Raw genomic sequence first — 18038 nt, forward strand, 5'->3', positions numbered from 1 at the left:
CTCACTTGTACATTAGAGCACTGCTGACATCTTGTGGTTAGACAGGCGTCAGGGTTTTGTTTGTTTGTTTCTGTCACAATAAAAAGGAATTTGTCACCACTGACATTAACATCAAACTGCATCATTTTGTATACTTTTTTTCCATTTCAAGTTAAATTTGAAGGCACAATACTCATCTGGAAGGAGAAAGCGTGGCTTACATCCAGTAAGCTATTGTTAACTCATTTTGACTTTATCACATATTTATGTTATTCCTTAATGTTTATGAATATGTGCTGTAGGAATTCCCCACCTTTGGGACAAATAAAAGTTGCTATATTTTATCTACTGTCACAGTCAGACAAGAGAGGTATAAAGCTGGGAAAGTTATTTTAAAGACAGTGCAGCCTAAGGTATTTCTACTGTCCCAGCAAGCCAAATGTAATTATTTCATATTGGAATATAATTTTGCTTTTCAATTGCATTAAAATACTTATCTGTCTGGGTTTAATTTTAATCAAATCACACTGTCCGGTCTCATGGTGTTCGCTGTGTCGAATCTAGCGTAGAATACGTTTAGATCCTCACACAGAGGATGCTTTAGTTAACGTGTCGTCTCCAATTATGTTGTGCATGTCACAGTTTAACAGTTTCTCAGTGCTGTATCTGGGTTTTGTCTTAAAGCAAACTAGTGTAGTCATGGAAAGACTACTAAAAGTCATTTTTTAAAGTGCAGTGCAGATGCTGGAGGATGCCGAATTGCAGCAATGGCTCCCATATTTATGTAATCCTTCCATTTAATACAAGGGAAGTGAAAAACACTGAATGACTTTCAGTACCTAAAGTTTGTAAATTAATTTTGCTACTATTGTTCTGTAGTTCTGAAGTTATAATGGAGCGCATTCGGGGCGTTTTGTCGTTCAGGTAAAACTTCCTTTAAGGTGTTTCATCTTCTGTCCTGATGATCCAGCTGTTGCAGGACATTTAGCACAGATTCAGTAACGCCATGATCAGATCCTTCGACTAGCCAATAGGAAAACACAACAACCCTGCCGTGATGAAAAACTCGTCGCTCATTGGTGAATCTTCGTGTGACGTTTTGGGAAACTAGCTGTTAATTGGTCGTCTGCCCGACTTTAGTTGAGTGAGCCTCCCTCCATCGTTGTTCCGGGATACCTGCAACCAAGAAAAGGTACAGTGCTATTTACATGGCTGTAACTTTATATTAATAGTGTGACACTCCAGGTTAGTTGTATTTAAACCCGATTAAGCCTTTTTGGAGTCCCTTTAGTGAAGCCAAATTCTGCAAAAAATGGGGTTTCTACGCATAACGAGTAGTTATTGTCATGTTTTTGCGTTCATGTATGTGCTTTGCAAAACTTTTCAGTGTACATCCATCCAGCCTTCATTTTTCATGTTTCAAATACCCATTTTTAATTTTCTTAGAGGAAAGTGAGCGATGTGGAGCTGTGACGAAATACTTTACGCGTTTCGGTTGAAACGGAAACGGTAATGTTAAAGACGGACAATGCAGATGCTTATTCGGTTTTTGTGATTTTTACAAACTCCGGGCTCTTTCACTTACCGTTATGTGTATGTGACAGTTAGGCTATGTTATCTGATCTAACCGGTTCAGGAAAGTGATCAAAGAAAGGCGGCCGACGGCACGCTTGGTGTCGGTAAATGCCACCGTCAGGTGTTTCTTTTGGTGGAATTCCAACTATGAGTCTGATTTACACGCCTGATGGGCACCTGCCGTTAAGTCTGTGGGAGAAATGCAAACTGCAAAGAAGGTGGTAAAAGTACCACTTTCAGATGGGGGGAAAAATTAAAGCCTTATTTATGAATTTAAGAGTTTAAGCGTTTTTCAACAAATGTGACTTTATACATGCACTTTTTAAAAAATCCACTAAAATAAAGTTTAAGTTGGATAATGACACAAAGGAAGTGCCAGGAGGCCTTCCAAGATGACTGCATCTTGGCTACATCTGTCTGATATTTATTGGAAAACTAGTTATGAAATTCCCGAGCTGCCAGACTAACTAGTGCTGTGGTTGCTCTAACAGTTCCAAAAAAGCATGTAACCCAACTACGAGGAAGACAACAGTAACTCAGCAGTCTGTGACTTTAAGCCCATTTGTTTGCCTACATTGCCAGTTAAGACTGAACCTAGAGGAGTAGCAGGTTTGGTGTTAAATTTGAATATGTTCAGTTGGCAGCCAAGGGTGGCCTATCAGCATTAAGCAGGAGGTGTTGATGGAAAACCACCAACTCACTACCTGGCAGCAACAGCACGCCACTGTATGAATCACCATATGTTACTGAACCAGGAGTGGCATACAGTCTGTGACTTTTCCATCTCTGCATCACTCTAAGATGGCAACGGCTGTAAAATTTAGAAGCTATGAAAATGAGCAGTGGAGGTGGAGGTTCGGGCACTCGGCTAGGAACTTTCTGTGCACCCTCCATTGGATATTTTATGGGCAACTGGGAAGAAGGATTTGTGAAATGCCTCAGTTAGCATACTCAATATGACCTGACACCAGATAAGCAAAAGATAATGGATGGCGAGAAAATTAAAGGTGAATAAGGGAGACTAAACCTCTCAACACTCTCAAAAGGAAATGCTCTGATATAAATATTGACTTTCTTTTGTTGTATTTTTACAGATTCAGCCATGGATCTTGTGCTGAATGTCGCTGACTACTACTTCTTCACGCCGTACGTGTACCCAGCGTCGTGGCCTGAAGACGGAGCCCTGCGGCAGATTATCAGCCTGCTGGTGGTGACGAACCTCGGAGCTGCAGTCCTGTACCTGGGCCTGGGAGCCATCAGCTACTACTTCATCTTCGACCACAATCTGATGAAACACCCACACTTCTTGGAGGTATAAAGCCCATATCTTGTTTTTATGACTGAGTGTTGGCAGAGCTAAAGCCTGCAATCAATTGACCTTTGTATCTGCAAAAGGGTGTACAGATTTATAGGAACACTTGCAAATTACTGTCGTGTGCACACTATGGCTTCAAAACCAAGAATTAATAGTGTTTTTATTGCGAAACTAACTGTATTTTATAGTTGTTTATGTTACTGGTTTCACCTCCTGTAGTGTTGTTAATGCTTTTCCTGCCTAACGGACATGTAGTGTCTACATGTAGTGATTTAATTGGGCCATTTAACTGGGGTGAGGGTCTCTTCATGAAAGCCTTTGTGTGTCTTTTAAGGCTGGGTGAGATTAATTTTTGTTTTTTTAGCCCCCAAACTACTTTGTTTGAAATGCGCTTTGATAATTTTGTCCATCAAAGTTAATAACAGGAATTCCCCACATTGGTTTCATTTTTTTTTCATTCTTATTTATTTTATTACATATTAAAAAAATGTTACTTATTGTTATTTGTAGAATCAAGTATGGCGAGAAATCAAATATGCGATGACCTCTCTGCCCGTGATCAGCATTCCCACTGTGGCTTTGTTTTTCACTGAAGTCAGAGGCTACAGCAAACTCTACGATCATGTTGCCGATTCGCCCCTCGGTAAGCTGAAGAAGCAGCAGAAAATGTTTCAAATTCTCCTAAAGTTTTTGTCGGTGACATGACCTCTGTGCTTTCAGGTTGGCCCGGCCTTTTCCTGAGTATGATTTCATTCCTGTTCTTTACTGACATGTGCATCTACTGGATTCACCGCTTCTTACACCATAAGCTTATTTACAAGGTGAGGACACTTGTGTTTTTTCGTACTGGCAATATACAATTGCTGAATAGTGGAAATGTCTTTATCGTGCGTTAAACTTTATTGACCTCACTGCTCTCTTGTCCCCAACAGCTGTTTCACAAACCACACCACATCTGGAAGATCCCCACTCCCTTTGCCAGTCATGCTTTTCATCCAGTGGACGGCTTCCTGCAAGGAATGCCCTACCACATCTACCCGTTCCTCTTCCCCCTCCACAAGGTGCTCTACTTGGCTCTTTACGTTTTCGTTAACATCTGGACCATCTCCATCCACGACGGCGACTATCGTGTACCCGGAGCTCTGACGAGCGTCATCAACGGCTCAGCTCACCACACTGACCACCACCTCTTCTTCGACTACAACTACGGTCAATATTTCACTCTGTGGGACCGCCTGGGAGGCTCCTATAGGCACCCGTCAGCTCTGATGGGGAAAGGTCCCCATGATCTGATCAGGAAACTTCAAGCAGAGGGAAAGTTGGGAAATGACGAAGCGAAGCCTAACGGGCAAGTGAATGGACGGGCTCAGAGGGGAGTTACCTGTAAGGAGGAGTAACAGTACGCGGGTTATGAATAATTTCAGAAAGTGATCTCTATTTTTTTGTAAAGACAATTTGCTAAAGCCCAGCGTATTGGAGAGTAATTGGAGTTCATGTATGTGCCAAATAAGCCTTTGTAAGAATTGAGTTCTTGTGGAGCAATGAGTGAATGTGAAACGGCTGCCCCTGGTTGGACTGCACACACATACCAATCACAAACTATCGACTAACATCCGGAGATGGGGTGTTGTTTTGTAGTGTAACAGATTTTTGTGAACCGCGCAGCAAAGAGACTTGAGGATCACCAGAAAGCTGGAGCTGCTGGAGCTACTGGAGCTTCTTCAGTCACAAACCAGACCTGAGGCTGATTTCACAGGGCTCTACTAAAGCCAGAGGTTTTTATTTGACAGGTTATAAATCAGAGTAACCCAAAAGTTGAAACACTGGCTAATCAGCCATGCCTACTTTGCACTTCCAGCTTTTATTATTATTATTATTTTTTTAAGAGTCATAAGAAACGTAAGAGAAGAGCAGCAGAGGCCTCATTAACTTTAATTTTTCAAAAGTCGTGTCTTCTGTTGCAATTTAATTAAAATATTGAGAAGATGGCAATTATAAGTAACCGTTAGAAATTACGTTGCCAACAGAAGTGTCAAAGAAATTCTGAAACATTTAAAAAATCTTAGAAAATGTGTTTTATAGATATATACTGGGCAGTTTCCTCTCGGTAGGGAATAAAGTTTGTGGGATAAATATGGGTGCCACATGTGGTTCATTTATTCTTAAGCCCTCACATGGATCATACCTTAAACAGACCTGCATTTATACATCCATCCCCCTCAAAGCACTGATGTGGTGTGATGCATACAACTCCATATTCTTGGTTCTTTCTTTTCGAGCTCTGCAGGATTTTTTTTCATGTGCACTGATTCTGGTTATAAAGACAAGAGAATAGTTGAACGCGATCATTTAATACATGTTTTGCATTTTAATACTATAGTTGTAGCATGCGACATAGAACTGCAATAAATGTATGCACCGAAAGATCACACAGCTCATGTCAGTCTTTGCTGAGATTACATTAGCATCATTGTCAGTGTGTTGATGGATACAGAGTAGAAATGCTTTGTGGATATTTTTTTTTTTTTTTTTGAAATATTAATACAATAATAAATTTGAAATATATTTTGGGAAAATAGTGTCTCTTTATATTTTATTTTAAGAGCTTGTATTTTATGGAAGCTTGTTTCCACTTCCAAAAACAACTTCTTTTTTTTTTTTGCTTGGGATTAATGTCTCAAAATTTCAACTAAATAACTCAACTGACTCATGGGTGTCAAATGTTTTCCTTATTGGTGGACTCCTCAAACTTCCATAGTTGTTGGACTTGCAGTTGTAGTTTAAACCCATGGTTTCATCAAACACTTTGACCTAAAGGCAAGCTGACTGCCTAAGACGCAGTCTTCAGTCCCTTGAAGTTTGACCTGCTGAGCTTTTGGGTCATCCGTCCATCTTCAGGTAGTCGAGGCAGCGATACTGACGAGAGCTATGAAAAATGCTAGTTAGTGGTTGTATAGCTAGGACTGTTGTGCAGTGAAAACAAAAGTGAATTTCAGTGTATTATAATTTATTTTTAATATATCTACTTGTTTTCTAGTGAGGTGCTAATATTTTAATATTTCTTACAAACTACACTTTGTCTAGAATTCCACTGGTAAAATAACTCGTATATAAAACCAACTTCCTGCTTTGCAAACGTTCATAAGTGGTGATGTAAAACTCTACAACCTTGGTGCTGTTGCAGTACAATGTGTAGTGTTATACCAAGAGTTTTGTGCATAAATCTAAACAAGTAATTTTTGGTGCTTAAACTTAACCAGCAAGTAAAAGCAAAACTTACAAAAGACAAGTGAGAACAAAGTGCACAAAGCTCCCAAAAACCACATTCTCGTATGTACGCTTTAAAACCGTAATGTTTGTTCTTCTAATATTGTGGCAGCCAGTATTTTTAAAACACAGACGACACAGGGGAGCAGCATCTGACAGTGTTTTACACGTTTAAGATGACAACGCAGGTTTTATATGCTCATAATAAAGAACAAAAGCAGCTTTTTTATCAGAGCAAGTATGATGGGAAAGCCTGTTCTACACATGCTCGTTAGATGTCCAACTCCCTTGTCTTGGTGACAGGCAGGCTTTGCTCTCCTGTCAGTAATGTCAGTCATCTCAGCAAAAAAACAAGGGCATCCAAAGGAAGGATCGCATGGCTGCCCCGGCTGCCATTCCTGCTAACATTCCCAGTGCTAGATGCTCCACTACGCCATCAAACGGGTCCCTTTGAACAACCACCTGGTGGGTTCCTAAAATATAGACAGAAAGAAGACACTTATACCATTTGTGTTAACATGACAGTCGCTTTGAATGTCTAGAAAAATAAGGGCAGATCAGGATTGTAAAAAGGGACAATGTCAGAACAGTCCGCAACTTGAAGATCATTGTGGTGCTGTGGATTGTGCACCGATGATGAACTGAACTCATTTATTGACAAAGGCCTTTTTCCTGGTCCCGAATTTAAGTATCAGCTCGTGTCAAATCCCAGTTGTGCTTATTAAAATGAACTTAAACTAACTGGCATACAGTGTGCCGGTATTGCAGTATCGATGGGCTTCTGTGCAAAAACTAACCACAGTGCATGCGCGTATCTACCACTTCCACTGGAAATTTAAACGCAAGATCGATGCATAAACAAAAAACATGAAGTCAAAACAGCATAAGCATCATTTCTGGATGAAAACACCTAAACATTCCCTGAGGTTATAAGAGAATGATCAGACTTCTGTTAGGAAGGCAACAGTAACTCAAATATCCACTGATTACATTCCAAGTTTGCAGAAGAGCATCTTTGAGTGTAGATGGGCTGCAGCAGCAGAAGACCACACTGGCCCAGCTAGGCCCAAGAAAATGACAATACAATTCACACAGGCTCAACAAAACTCTACAACCATGGGATAACACACCATGTCACAAACTGTTTTCTTGAACATGACCATAACTTCATCATGCTGAAACTTTCTCCACAGTCACCAGATCTCAATCCAGCGGATCAGCTTTAGGATGTGGCGGAGCAAGAGATTTTTACATCGTGAATGTGAAGCTGATGAATCTGAAGCATGTGATGCTATCTTGTCATTGTGGACCAAAATGTCTGAGGAATGTTTCTAGTACTTAGTTGAATCCATGCCTATGAAGAACTAAAGCATTGCCAAAGCCAAAAGGGCCTTTTAACCCAATGCTAGCAATGCAAACATAAGTGAAGTGAATGTATAAAACACATGGCATAATACTTTCAAAGTAAAATCCTATAGGCTTTTACTTTTAAAAGAAAATCATTAAAACCCAATTAAGTGAAGTATTTAAAGCCCCAGTAATCTGCCTCTTGGCTCATTTACAGAGCAGGTGTGTGGACTTGTGTCCAGCTAAATGTGGACACAAATATAAAACACTTACAACATCATAAAGAAAAATTGTTATTAGCATACCAATTACTGTTATTAGTCTAAGCACTGCTCACTGTCACGTTTAAAAAAAGGTTGCTTTGTTCTACTTAATTTATTGCTGATTCAAAGCACCGCCCAGCAGGAGCATCAAGTGCCCTAAATCTAGCTCCAGAATTCAATTAGCTCACAAACTGAGCAGATGTGTGGAGGCAAACAGTGCAGCAAGAAAGAGTACTCAGAGTAACACATGTCGCATGTGGGAAACCTTACAAAAAATATGCATTATCACACATGATGAGGTTATACAGAGGTAATTGCAGTGAATGGTTCTGGGTTTTCTGACTGTTTCCTCACAGGCTACATACCAGCTACATCATAAGTGCTCAGTTCTTGTGGTGTGCCATGTTTTATAAAACATACTGCAGCAACCAAAGCAGTTATGGATTATTTAGATTACTGTTGAATTGTCTGCTTCTTTGGAAGAAGAAGACAGCTGCCATATTTCAATTCCCTGTTGTTTACAGGATTCAGAAAAGAGCCCTCATAAGCCAGCCTGTTTTTGCTCGATAGGATATGGTCTAGGATAATGAATGCAAATGAATGCTGTTGTTTTTGATCCAGTATATAGACCGCAGCATTAGATTTATTTAGTGTAGAGCTAAATGCTTCTTTAAAATGCTCCACTTGGTTAATTTTATTGTCCTAAAATTACAATATTAAAGGGAACTATTATAATTTTCCATACTTTAAAAAAATGGCTACATATTATAATATATGTACTATGTATTATATTAAGTCGATAATAAGTCTAGTTTTCTGTGTTAAGCTATGATATCTTACCTGGTCCTGCTCCAGGTGTTATGTAGACAGTGTGGCGGCTATTGAGGGGGACAGCCTGGTAGGAGTCATCATATGGGTCATATGTGAACACCTACAGTGAAAAAAGCAAAGCACTACTTTTAGCTCTGTGGTGGAAACACTATCTGAGAGCTTGCTGATCGTGTTTAAGCTTTTTACAGAAAGCATGAAGCACTCACCGGGTTTCTTCTGGTCTGCAGCAGAGTCAGTTTCCACGCTCTGAAAAATAAACAAGCAGGACTGAGAAACTGAGGGACGGTTGTGAAGTAAATCAGAGAATAATGAGGCGAAGCGTGAGTACCTACATTGATTCGTCTTCACTGTTTGCGCACAGGTTGAGTGTTGAGCCGTCCATGAGGTGAACCACGACGAGATTCTCCCTGGGATTGCTCTCTGGTGGAGTCACACCTGGAGTAAAATTAAAGGAGTAAATTACCCATATTTGTTAAAGGTAAACGAAAGGTGAGAATGAATGAGCTAAAGCTTCTTTCCTATTTTATAGCAAACTGCGACCAGGCCTACTGTAAGAATACACGTTTTTGCCATGGACATGGTAATCTATTATCATGAGATATTTTCTTCTAAACTTCTATACAGTCTGACCAATATGGTCTTTAAAATACTGCACATTTAAAGCACTTCTGTGTGTCAGCGTTCACACTTAAATAGTGATGGAACATGTTCGCTTCTGGGTATAATTGTATCACAGATCCGTGCCGTACCTCCACATTCCTGACCGGACTGCACATCTATGCATGCTAGTTTGAGACTGACGCGATGCTCCAGCTCTCGCCTGTTGTCTGACTTGTAAAAGCAAAGACTCCCATCGATCCAAAGGTCACACCAGTTGAGCTTCCAGCGTTTTAGGACAGAAGCTGGAGAGGAGACACATGCCACATTGTAAAATTAGTGCATGGTAAGGTGCTGGGATAACTTTAAACTTCAGTTTAACATCCTTCTGTTGCAGGCCTCACATCTCAGGTGATTTAGTAGTTGCTTTTGAATGTAGTCCCACCCCTACCCCTCCCACCAAGCAGGTGTATCTTCATTGAGTGTCCTTGATAAGCCACTTAAAGGCATGGCCAAGAACAAATAATGAGATTACAAGTTACAAAGGGTAGAGTTTCATAATGCGTGAAGTTTTCTAGAAAATCCTCAGTGTCGAGTTTGCAATCTGGTCACTAACACAAATACACAACACAACATACATGAAAAACAGCCCACATGTGTTAGCTATGATTAGAATAAAGCTAATAAATGATAGTAGAATTTAAAGCTTTAAAACTCTGGGATGTTGTTATGAACCAATGCAGTATTGGTCATCTGTAGACACAAAGCATCTAACCGAGCAGTTAGCAGGTTGAAGCAGGCAGCTGTATTTAGTGAGCTGCTTTAAAATTCAAAGGATAGCCTTCACAGAGATATGCAGCACACTGCCTGTCCCACGATAAAATTGTAATCTGCAAAAATGCAAAAGGTTTCAAATACATTTCACTGTGCTAAGTGTTATCACTTTATTCAACGCAGTTTAACATTTACCCAAAAAGGTGAGGTAAAATGTGCATGTAACATGCTACATGTCACATGTCTAGTCTAGATGTTGATGCTCATACTTAGTCAAACTCCTTAAAAACAGAAAAGTAAAAGAAAATGCAACGGCCCTTATCACTACACTTAACAAATGCAGGTGAAATGGGTGAATATTATTTTAATTATAAGTCTTGTCCTGTAGGTCTTGTCTCTTAAAGCACCCAAAAAATGAAGCCTACATGTTTTTATACATTAACTGAACCGAATAATCGAACCTTTAAGTTACTAGCACTAATTTTATTATAGAATTCCCTGAATTTGTGAAGAAAAAAAAACTTACTCTGTCTCCACAACCAGCTTGATTTCAGGAGCGCCATAATCCTCGGATGTTGTTCTTGTTATTAGTTTGCTTTGATAATAATCCAGGAGCAAAAGGCTTGCTTATGTCTAAGAGACTCTGCTGTTGGAGGCCTTTGCCTGGGTTTATATGGCCTCTGTCCTGCGGATATTGAGGTATTGGTAGATTAATCTGGCTCTCACCAGGACTGACACTGATTCAGAGGATCATTCTGGATTAGGAGACCACGCCCTCTCTCAACCCCCCCATCACTCTTTCTGAACTGATTTCTCTATCAGACACTTGCACTGTGGGCCACACAATGTTTAAGTTGTTGAACACTCTTATTACATGAACTAAACTCCTGTAGGCCTCAATCCACAGATTCATCTGCACATGCATGACATGCTTTTACAATTTAATCCCTGTCCTAAAATAACATCCAGAGGATTAGCCTAATATTACCCAGGTCAGTTCTGTCAGTCTTCTCAGAATGTCTGCAGGTGATGCATGATGACATCATTTCCTTTTCTAGCCTACAGAAAGTTCTGGTCTTGTTTACATCAGCTCAGTCTCCTGATGGTGTGTTTACACCAGTTCCTAAATTCGGAACTAGTTTTTGTTTGTTTGTTTGTTTGTTTGTTTTAACTGTGTGTCAATATGTTATGTTGTCACACCCCATACAAGCTCTGAAATGGCGGCTTTCCTCCCATTGTTGCAGTTTTTCCATGAACCACTTGGTGATTATTGTTGATGAACAGTTTTGAAACTCGGCATGAACTAAATATTAATATATACGATTTTATTAATAATAATAATGATGATACACTGAGTGTTAATGGTTTACTGGAGCATGCCTCTCTGTTTTTAAGGGACACAAAAGGACGTACCCACAGGTAAAATGGTAGAGAAGTTGCAGAAGTGGTTCTGTTTCTTTAGGAGTTGCTATTTGACATCCAGGGCATGACTTGTCTTGTAAACATTTCAATCACAGTGGGGATCGTGGAGAATCTTGACTGCCGCCTCTCATAATTCCCAGCAGGCGTCTTTATTTGAAAGCTCGGCTCACTGCAGTCAGAAGACGTATATGTGCTGCTGTTGTGTTTGATGAACAGAATCCGCTCTCTGATTGTCAAATTTTTCATTTTAATATATTTCTTCTTATCTAAAGCTTTTTTCCCCTCTAAGTGATGTTTCTCTCGGTCCCTTCATATAACTCCTGCTGTTTTATTTAAGAGTTGAACCCCTGAAATCAGTTATAATCTGACATTTTTCAGTAGCCAGCTTCCATCATGTTTGCCATAGAAATATTTTAATGTATACCCAAAATGTTGGCATTTAATACTCAGTCTAAAACATATACAGTAACTCAGACATCTTTCTTTGCCCAGTTTACCCACTATTACTCTTCTCCACATCTTCAGTTCATCTGAACCTTCCCTAATGGTCGCTACCAGTGAAAACCATTACATCTTCAGCTCTGCCACCTTTTTGTCAGTGCCACGGTCTCCAAACTATACATCAGAGCAGGTCTCACTTCCATCTTGTAAACATTCCCTTCTTGCTGTTCTTCTGTCACACCAGAGAGAGTGAGAGGTGAGTAAATATTGGCGGATGAACCACAAAAAATACTGACGTCAACTCGTGAATGAATGAAAAAGTACTGAAACCACTATATAATGGAGAGAAGCCAGTTTGGCATCACTGACAGGAATAAATGGCTTTTGGTGTGCACATTCAAAAAATTTTTTACAAAGCAATAAAGACTAAAGTAAGAAAATAAATGCGAAGAATGCTAATTTACAAATGTCATGTTGATTTTTGTATTTAATGGTAAAGTTTATGACATTTCACAGTGGTTAAAAAAAGAATGGTTCCTCCAAATGGGCTTTTTCTTTCCTTTCTTCCACTTCATGAGCACTTGCATGCACCAAGAGTTTAGAGCCTGATAAATGTGAACATTTATTGATGAAAACATGGCAAAATGGCCTTTTCTGCTCTATTTTTGATCCGGTGTGCATGAGAGAAAAGCCAAAATAAATTCAAACTCTTGAACCCAGTTCTTTTTTTTTAGTCATTAAAGATGTATGCTCAGAGAAATCCTTAAAAGCCCCAAACTACCATGACATCCGTGCCCATGATGAGAGTAAACTTCTGATGATTTCTCTTAGCAAATGTGCTGCGTCTAACTGTTTGTCTTCATGTTCCTCCTCTGCAAAGCTATAAAACACGAAAGCTATTTAAAAGTAAATCATGACATATAGATCAGTAAAGTAACAATAAACACATCGAACTACATATTGCTCCTCCAGGATCACTGAATAAAGAGTGCAACAGCGTGACTTACTCACAAATTGGTCCAAATCACAGTTTGTTTCTCCCCCAAAACTCTCCTGACTGTTCCACAGTGTTTGTGGTTAGGTTGGAGGAGCTGCAGATGCTTGTGTACGGATAGAGCCGAATTATAATCATGGCTGTATGAAATATTTACTGTTGGGAGATATGATGTAAACCCCAGGGTTATGATCTGAATGTAGCACAAATGTGGAAAACTAAAGAGAGACGGAGAGAGAGGGACGCTATGTTTGTTGGCTGCTTTTTGTCTGCTGTTGTGCAACTCCCACAGCTGCAGTGGCGGACAGACGGCTCACTCACTACTCGGTGGGTCAACAAAACTTTTGGATATCTCTGTAACTCATTGGCGGTGTGGCACAGTCGCATTATTTGAGCCATGGGTGGACTTTGGACAGATTCGTGCACAACAGCTCCTGGCAGAAAGAGATAACACCACAGATTTTTTTTTATCCATTGAGAAGCACGGTGGTCTCGGAAGTGATCTAAAGGTGAAGGGGCTATGTTAGCAGGTGTTTGATTTTATAGTTAAAGTTATTAAAAATTATATGGAAAAAGGGAGAAGACTGACAGTGAGAGAACATTGGAAAAGTCAACATCCTCCTGGGTAAATCCATAAATGACTAAATAAAGCTTCATAGAAATACAGATATGAATTGAAGTGTTATTTTAGTCCAGATCAATGTGAGGGAGCCACAGTCTCCACTGAGACACAGTTAAATATCAATTAAAACTAAATCTTTGTTCCAAGTGTTTTATTTATTTATTTAATATTTACCAAACTAAAATACATACAGCACATAAAACCAGGTACATTTCTACCTTTCAGCCCTAAACTGCTGCATATGCGCTGATGAATCAGATTAAAATCTTCAATTTTCTTATTGCTGAGGATCTTCTGGGGGCCAAAGACTCCTCCAGATGGCTGATAGCCTGCTTTGGTCTCACAGAGCTGGTATAACACAGAGCTCAAGACTAAACATTATTGGCAAACTTACAGTGAAATTGCGCATAACTTTATTAAAAATGATACCTTTTTGTTTTTGATCAATTAAAAGCTCTACTTTCAGGCCAAAAACAAACTTATTATTGAAATGGGTTGGTACAGTTATGAAAGAAAAAAGGCTAATATGTCTATACTAGAGATGGCACGATACCACTTTTTTATGTCCGATACCGATATCATAAATTTGGATATCTGCCGATACCGATATGAATCCGATATAGTGTTTTTTAATCAACAAAACTGTTTTTTAAAATATCTTGCTGCATTTTGCAAGTCTGCAAGTTCATACTCAAGTTTAAAACAACAACTACACTAAAGCTATTCTGTTATACCTGTGTACAAAAAAAATATTTAATAGTTCAGCAATACTGATCAATCTAATAAACTTAAACCTACACCATCCTCCCTATTCTGGTATTTTAAAGAGTACTTAGCGTAAATATTAAGCAACCTAACTAATAGGGTTCCAACTCCCAGCAACCACCCCTCACGCGCCACCTCATGATGCTTAATCGACGTAATCAACCTTAATTTGATGCAGTGTGAAAAAAAATGCACAGAAATCAATTATTTTTCAAGAAATATTAAATAGATTCAACATCTTTCTTCAACAAAATTGCAGACTGCACAGATGGTACCTTCCCAAAGGAAAAAGTACTATAGCTTACTAGGGTATATATATTAGACTTAATAGTCACTATATACAGTAATTGACTTCTATTCCTTTTACATCAAATTAAAACTTTGGGTGTCAGATAATTATTTATTAAAAGCTAGACATTTTAAATGAGAATAAGAAAGAAAAGTATGTCTTTGTGCCCCCTTTTCCCTGTTCATGCCCTATCGGCCCCCCTGGCTAAACTTTGCTAGATCCGCCCCTGCACAGTTACCAGCGTCAGCTACGTAGAAAAAGATCCTCGAGTAGAAAGTAATATTAAATAAATTCTAACAACAGCTTATCAAGCTTAAACGTTTTGCTGTTGTTCAGCCGCTGGTTTCCTCTTTCTGGTGCAAAGTGGGCCAAAAACAAAGAAGAGAGACGGAGTCGCGACAGAAAAGCCGATCAGCTGATCATTAAGCAGTTTCACGATTGAAGTAGCAGCCGGAGAGCGAGAGGCAGTCGCTCGTTAAGCTTAACGCAGGAATGCTTTACAAACATTCAGAGATGGACTTACACACTTGCTTTACTTCTCTCGGGGATAACTTTGTCGGAGATGAAATGCCGGGTTGCTAGCGAAGCTCCACATGCTATCCAGACCACCGACAGGTCCCGCATGCCACAGCCGCTCTATCACGTGATGTATACTGCTCTGAGTGCTAACGTTCTGAGGTGAGTTACGGCGTGTCGCAAGTTTTGTGAGGTGCTTTCGTGATATTTAATGGATCGGATTACATTTTTTATTGTTCTCCGATATCCGATCCAGTAATTTAGGCCAGTATCGGACCGATACCGATACGTAATATCGGATCGGTCCATCTCTAGTCTATACACAGTTTGCTGCTTTTAGTAGTAAAATAGCAAAAGAAAAATATGAGAGCTCAGTAAGAGCCTTCTGTCGATAATCAATGACTGATAGAGATCACTGTGATGACTTATTCATCCATTTGCCTTTTTTTTCTTAAGTAAGGATATCCCATCATCTGCTGTATTGTTAATTTTTTTAAAGCTGTCATGTGGCATGATGATAAAATTCAATCTTGTAGGCACACTCAAATGCACTCAGCTTAAAATGCATGTTTTTGAACTGTGTGAGGAAAACTGAAGAAAATTAACCGACAGAGGCACAGAGAGGAAAGTCAGGCCCATAAGGGACCCACTCCCCCAGTGGAGCATTGTGCTGCACTGTGTAAATCTAATAGCGTTACACTGCATAGTGATACATTTTTTTCAGTTTTCCTGCAGAATGAGTACTTTAGATGTTGACAGAAAAGTAGATTTACCTTGTAATGGCCTGATGTTCTAAATGCAGGGCTTTCACCTGCATGGAGCATTTTCAAATTCTTACATTGGTCTTGACGACCTAAACACATCTTCAACCACTGCTTTTTAATGTTAACGTTTTCATGCATGAGCCTCATTGTCACATATATTTCGGATCTATATTAGAAAAGGAGCTGAGGGTGAACTGATACCCTGCTGGCTTCACACAACTCATAAACTTCTCTCTTCCACAGGAGCCCACAAAACTTCATGGCTGCCATCTGGTGGCAACATTATGTAGGCCTGTTAACTCCAGTGACGCTGACATATTCATGTTGCAGGTGATACTCTAAATGAAGAAAAAAATGAACTCACTAAAAGACACATGCCTTTTATTCTTTTGCCAGTTATATAAAGTTAGAGAACTGAAAACTAGTTTGATTAAATGCCATTTAATGGCATTAACTTTATTAGGAGTTATTGCTGTGCAGGCAAAAATGTAAGCAATGTTGTACAGTAATCATAAATCAAAACTATTCTGGCTTTATAAGTGAACTTAAATCTAACATACACATGTCGTTAATGTACAGTAAATAATTTATTTTATGTGATAAACGTGTGTCAGTTCCCATCACTTTATGCACATCATTAAAAACGTGGTTTTTTTTTTTAACTACGTGAGTGTTAAAGCATTGGTATACACCGCAGACTGTATATAAATGTTTTATAAAATATATTTTATACATACAGTGATCTGAGTATTTGCCCAATACCTAATTAATTATTGGGGGGTGGGGTTTTGCATTTCTGTCACGTTTAAATGTTTTAGATCATAAAAAAACATTTCAACATTTCATTCATTCAAGGAAAGAAAAATTATCCAAACCTAGCCCTGTGTGGAAAAACCCTGCTAAATGTGCCACCCTTGGCAGCAAGAACTGCAAATAAGCATATGTGATAAATGGCAATGAGTCTTTATCATCGCCGTAGAGGAATTTTCGCCCACTCTTCTTTGCAGAAGTGTTTTAATTCAGCTACACTGGAGATTTTTCAAGCTTGAACGGCCTGTTAAATATCATCTCAATACATCTTAAAAGGATTTAAGTGCAGACTAGACTTTGATTAGGCCAGGTTCGTCAGTGTTTCAACTTTTCTCCATTTGTGAATAATGGCTCTCACAGTGTCTTGATGCATGCTCAGTCATCCAGATAAGTAAATCCCCAAAAGTTGTTTCTGTTCATATGGACGTCCAGATAAACAGAATCAACTTTTGGGGTTCTCACAGTGCTTCACTGGAGTCCCAAAGCCTTAGAAATGGATCTGTTACCCTTTCAGAGAGGCTGCAACTTCGTCAAACTGGCTGGCTTCCTTGATTCAACAACAAGGTCGGGCTATAACCAGGCGTGGGAGTAATTGAACTCAGCTTTTAAAAAACTGCCCGTAATCAGTAAACAAAAACAATTGTCCGTTAAAGTAACCAGCTACAAAAAAAATCGTAAAAAAAGACTCGCTAAAAAATAAATAAAATAAAATAATAATAAGTTAATCCTTAGCATGTATTCTTAGCTCCGTTCCGTTTTAAAGAAAATAACCCAGTATGAAGCAATTCTCGTATGAAGACGAGAGGGAAAAAAACAGATATTTAAACTACGTAACTTCCGGTAGAGTGGGCGTGGTTTAAGCTGTCAACTAACCGAAGAACAACAAAAACAACCCAACCGCAGAGGGGGGTTCTGCCAAAGGTGAGTTCTGCACTCTCAAAAATGTACCGTATCAGGTGCCAAATGGAGCACGCGCAGTGACCCGTGTCGCTAAGTTTGGAGGCCCAGGTAGAGAGTTTGATCCAACACTCAAAGAAATGTTTTTACCGATTTGAATTTACAGCCAACGTGTTGCACGCTTTTTGGAGGTAGGCAGTAGTGTCGTTGGCTCGTGCTGTGCTAAAATGTTCAAACACACCAGGTTGCACTGTTACAATCTCAGCTTCCAGTTTATTATCCTTAAGCTAGCGACATCATACAGCTAGGCCTCCGTCTGAGCAGTCAGCCCCCCACCCCACGAAGCGACGCTCGTTATCTGACTGTAACACCGTTTCCCCGGACCCTGTTAAAAATATATCTGTTTAAAATAGCTTCGCGTATCAGCAACTGTGTGCAAGGTTTACAGTAAGACTTTTGACCTTTTTATGACTCTTTGTGGGTTGACGTTCATTTCGGGTAGCATTAATCCATTTCGTTGTTTGTTATTTTCTGAAAAACGTCATCTTTATTGACAGTTTGGTAGCATTG

At 39.4% G+C, this 18038-nt stretch overlaps 3 protein-coding genes across 3 annotated transcripts in view; 2 read left to right on the top strand and 1 right to left on the bottom strand.

Moving 5' to 3' along the window:
- The first annotated feature begins 946 nt into the window (after window positions 1-946).
- sc5d (sterol-C5-desaturase) lies at window positions 947-5342 on the top strand. Its single transcript, XM_080867864.1, has 5 exons — window positions 947-1171; window positions 2649-2866; window positions 3380-3512; window positions 3590-3690; window positions 3802-5342. Exons 2-5 carry the CDS (start codon window positions 2657-2659, stop codon window positions 4264-4266), a joined length of 909 nt encoding a protein of 302 aa, XP_080723990.1. The 5' UTR covers window positions 947-1171; window positions 2649-2656; the 3' UTR covers window positions 4267-5342.
- Window positions 5343-5568: 226 nt separating this feature from the next.
- On the bottom strand, window positions 5569-10726 carry plekhb1 (pleckstrin homology domain containing B1). The gene is made up of 6 exons (XM_080867865.1): window positions 10475-10726; window positions 9327-9479; window positions 8910-9012; window positions 8784-8823; window positions 8587-8677; window positions 5569-6609 (listed from the first exon to the last, which is right to left on the bottom strand). The coding sequence occupies exons 1-6, from the start codon at window positions 10509-10511 to the stop codon at window positions 6476-6478; spliced, it is 558 nt and encodes a 185-aa protein (XP_080723991.1). The 5' UTR covers window positions 10512-10726; the 3' UTR covers window positions 5569-6475.
- A 6695-nt stretch (window positions 10727-17421) lies between these two features.
- Window positions 17422-18038, top strand: part of tecta (tectorin alpha) — a 52538-nt gene continuing 51921 nt past the window's right edge. The window contains exon 1 of the mRNA XM_080867863.1: window positions 17422-17492. The gene's annotated coding sequence lies outside the window, so the exon portion shown is untranslated. The remainder of the gene's footprint in view (window positions 17493-18038) is intronic.

This window comes from Rhamphochromis sp. 'chilingali', assembly GCF_963969265.1.
Source record: "Rhamphochromis sp. 'chilingali' genome assembly, chromosome: 19".
Taxonomy (NCBI): Eukaryota; Metazoa; Chordata; class Actinopteri; order Cichliformes; family Cichlidae; genus Rhamphochromis; species Rhamphochromis sp. 'chilingali'.

Bases quoted from the DNA above. Each gene is read 5' to 3' on its own strand.
- sc5d (XM_080867864.1), top strand. From the start codon at position 2,657: ATGGATCTTGTGCTGAATGTCGCTGACTACTACTTCTTCACGCCGTAC. The intron at 2,867-3,379 runs GTATAAAGCCCA...TGTTATTTGTAG, and splicing joins AACACCCACACTTCTTGGAG to AATCAAGTATGGCGAGAAAT. The intron at 3,691-3,801 runs GTGAGGACACTT...TGTCCCCAACAG, and splicing joins ACCATAAGCTTATTTACAAG to CTGTTTCACAAACCACACCA.
- plekhb1 (XM_080867865.1), bottom strand. From the start codon at position 10,511: ATGGCGCTCCTGAAATCAAGCTGGTTGTGGAGACAGA. The intron at 9,013-9,326 runs GTACGGCACGGA...ATTTTACTCCAG, and splicing joins GTCCGGTCAGGAATGTGGAG to GTGTGACTCCACCAGAGAGC. The intron at 8,678-8,783 runs GTGAGTGCTTCA...TTTTCACTGTAG, and splicing joins TGCAGACCAGAAGAAACCCG to GTGTTCACATATGACCCATA.